General features: G+C 51.4%; 1 protein-coding gene across 1 annotated transcript in view; it reads right to left on the bottom strand.

The window, feature by feature from the left end:
• BMP7 (bone morphogenetic protein 7) overlaps nt 1–2,509 on the bottom strand; it is an 84,370-nt gene that overhangs the window by 23,058 nt on the left and 58,803 nt on the right. The window contains exon 3 of the mRNA XM_008054404.1: nt 324–472. Within this exon, the coding sequence (XP_008052595.1) occupies nt 324–472 (149 nt within the window). The remainder of the gene's footprint in view (nt 1–323; nt 473–2,509) is intronic.

Below are 2,509 nucleotides of genomic sequence, written 5' to 3' on the forward strand. Positions count from 1 at the left end.
CGCGGGATTACAGGCTGAGCCACCGAGCCCGGCTAAGAGTCTGCATTTCTAATAAGAGGGATGCCACCCCTACTGATGTGAGGCCAACCTTTGGGCAATGAGGCCATACCCAATCCAGTTGTGGCCAACCCTGCGGTCTTCTCATGCGAAGGCGAGGAGGGACTGCTTCTGGTTTATATCAAAAGGCTGAGCGTTGAGAGCTGGCTGGGAGGGGTGGACACGCCTGCTCTCGGTGGAACAAGCATGAGACCCTGCCAAGATCCTCCTGAAGTCCAGGAGCACTGACTGGCCAGAACTGGGAGTGGTGACGCCCAGGGACTCACCATCCAGTGTCTCCACTGAGAGCTGCAGGCCCAGGTTGTGTCGTGGGTTGACTACCCAGTGATTGCTGGTGGCCGTGATGTCAAACACCAGCCATCCCTCCTCCGAAGCCCAGAGGGTGCGACTGTCAAGCAGGAAGAGGTCCGAGTCCCTGTGAGAGAGGAGAGAGACACATTCTCTGGGTTAGCCAGATCACAGCTCAGCCACCTGGACGGCCAGCTGCTGATGGAGAGGAGAGCTTGTGGGATTGCAGAGATGGGGGGAGGCCACCGGTCCCCAAAAGTAGGGTTCATCAGATCAAGATCCAGGCACCAAAACCCCTGAGTTGTTATGGTGAGAAAGGAGTGTAAAAGAGGTATAATGAGTTATATAGGTCGGTCTCAGTGGCTCAGCCTGTAATCCCAGCACTTTGGGAGGCTGGGGCAAGTGGACTGCCTGAGCCCACGGGTTCAAGATCTGCCTAGGTAACCTGGCGAGACCTTGTCTCTACAATACATCAAAAATTAGCCAGGTGTGGTAGCACACACCTGTAGTTCCGGCTACTTGGAAGGTTGAGGCGGAAGGATCGCCGCAGCCCAGCAGGTGGGGGCTGCGGTGGCCGGGAGCATGCCACTGCACTCCAGCCCGAGCAAAGGAGTGAGACTCCAACTCAAAAAAAAAAAAGTTATACACAGAGAACAGGGAGCTGTTCAAAGCAATCTTGCCCTGCAAATGGTCAGAGAAACAGAGGACAGGAGGGTAGAGATGATAAAGTCTCCATGTTACTGGAGGAGTCTCAGGGAGCAGAAGCTGACACTGATCGGATTACTCACCCCATGCCAGACACTGGACCCAAGGGATCCTACACATTATCCCACTCAGTTCTCACAACCCTACACTGTAGAAATGTCATCTCCGTTACATGGTAAAGCCATGACTTGCCCAAGGTCATTCAGCTGGAAAATTGCCAAGCAAGGGTAAAGCCCAGGTAACTGAGCACCAGGGAAAACCATTCTTCATTTCCAGGACATGTAACTTCCTCATGAGCCCACCAAGTGTTAGAGGGCGAGTACCTGGAATGATGCTGTCAATAGTGGGAATCTTTTCATTCTCTCTCCCTCACTTTTTACTGTAGCAAAATGGGTAAAATCACAATTAACTCCATAAGGGATGGAGGATGGATAAATGGGTAGATGGATGAGTGAATGGATGAATGGGTGGGATGGATGGATAGGTGGATGGATGGATGCATGGGTGGATGGGTGGATAGATGTAAGGGTGGATAGGTGGATGGATGGAAGGGTGGATGGATGGATGGGTGGGTGGGTAGATGAGTAGATGGGTGAATGGATGGATGGATGGATAAATGGATGGGTAGATGAGTAGGTGAATAGATGGATGGGTAAGTGGATGGATGGATGGACGGATGGATAAGTGAGTATATGGGTGGGTGAATGGGTGGATGGATGGATGGATAGATGAGTAGATGGGTGGATGGATGGAAGGATGGACAGGTGGGTGGGTGGGTGAATGGATGGGTAGGTGAATAGATAGATGAGTGAGTAGGTGGATGGATGGATGGATGGATAGATGAGTAGATAGTTGATGGATGGAAGGATGGACAGGTGGGTGGGTGGGTGAATGGATGCATGGATGGATGGATGGATAAATGAGTATATGGGTGGGTGGATAGGTGGATGAATGGATGGATGGATGAGTAGATGGGTGGATGGATGGAAGGAAGGAAGAATGGATGGATGGGTGGATGGGTGGATGGATGGGTAGATGAGTATATGGGTAGGAGGATGAATGGATGGGTGGGTGGTAGAAGGATGGATGGGTAGATGAGTAGATGGGTGGTTGGATGGATGGATGGATGAGTAGATAGGTGGATGGAAGAATGGATGGAAGTATGGATAAGTGGATGGATGGATGGATGAGTAGATGGGTGGATGGGTGGATGGATGGAAGGATGGACAGGTGGGTGGGTGGGTGAATGGATGGGTAGGTGAATAGATAGATGAGTGAGTAGGATGGATGGATGGATGGATGGATAATTGAGTATATGGGTGGGTGGATGGATGGATGGATGCATGAGTAGATGGGTGGATGGATAGGAGGATGGATAGGTGGGTGGGTGGGTGAATGGATGGATGGATGGGTTGGTGGATGGGTAGGTGGATGGATGAATGGATGGATGGATGAGTAG

This window comes from Carlito syrichta, unplaced genomic scaffold, assembly GCF_000164805.1.
Source record: "Carlito syrichta isolate Samal-C Ts95f unplaced genomic scaffold, Tarsius_syrichta-2.0.1 Scaffold290134, whole genome shotgun sequence".
Lineage (NCBI taxonomy): Eukaryota > Metazoa > Chordata > Mammalia > Primates > Tarsiidae > Carlito > Carlito syrichta.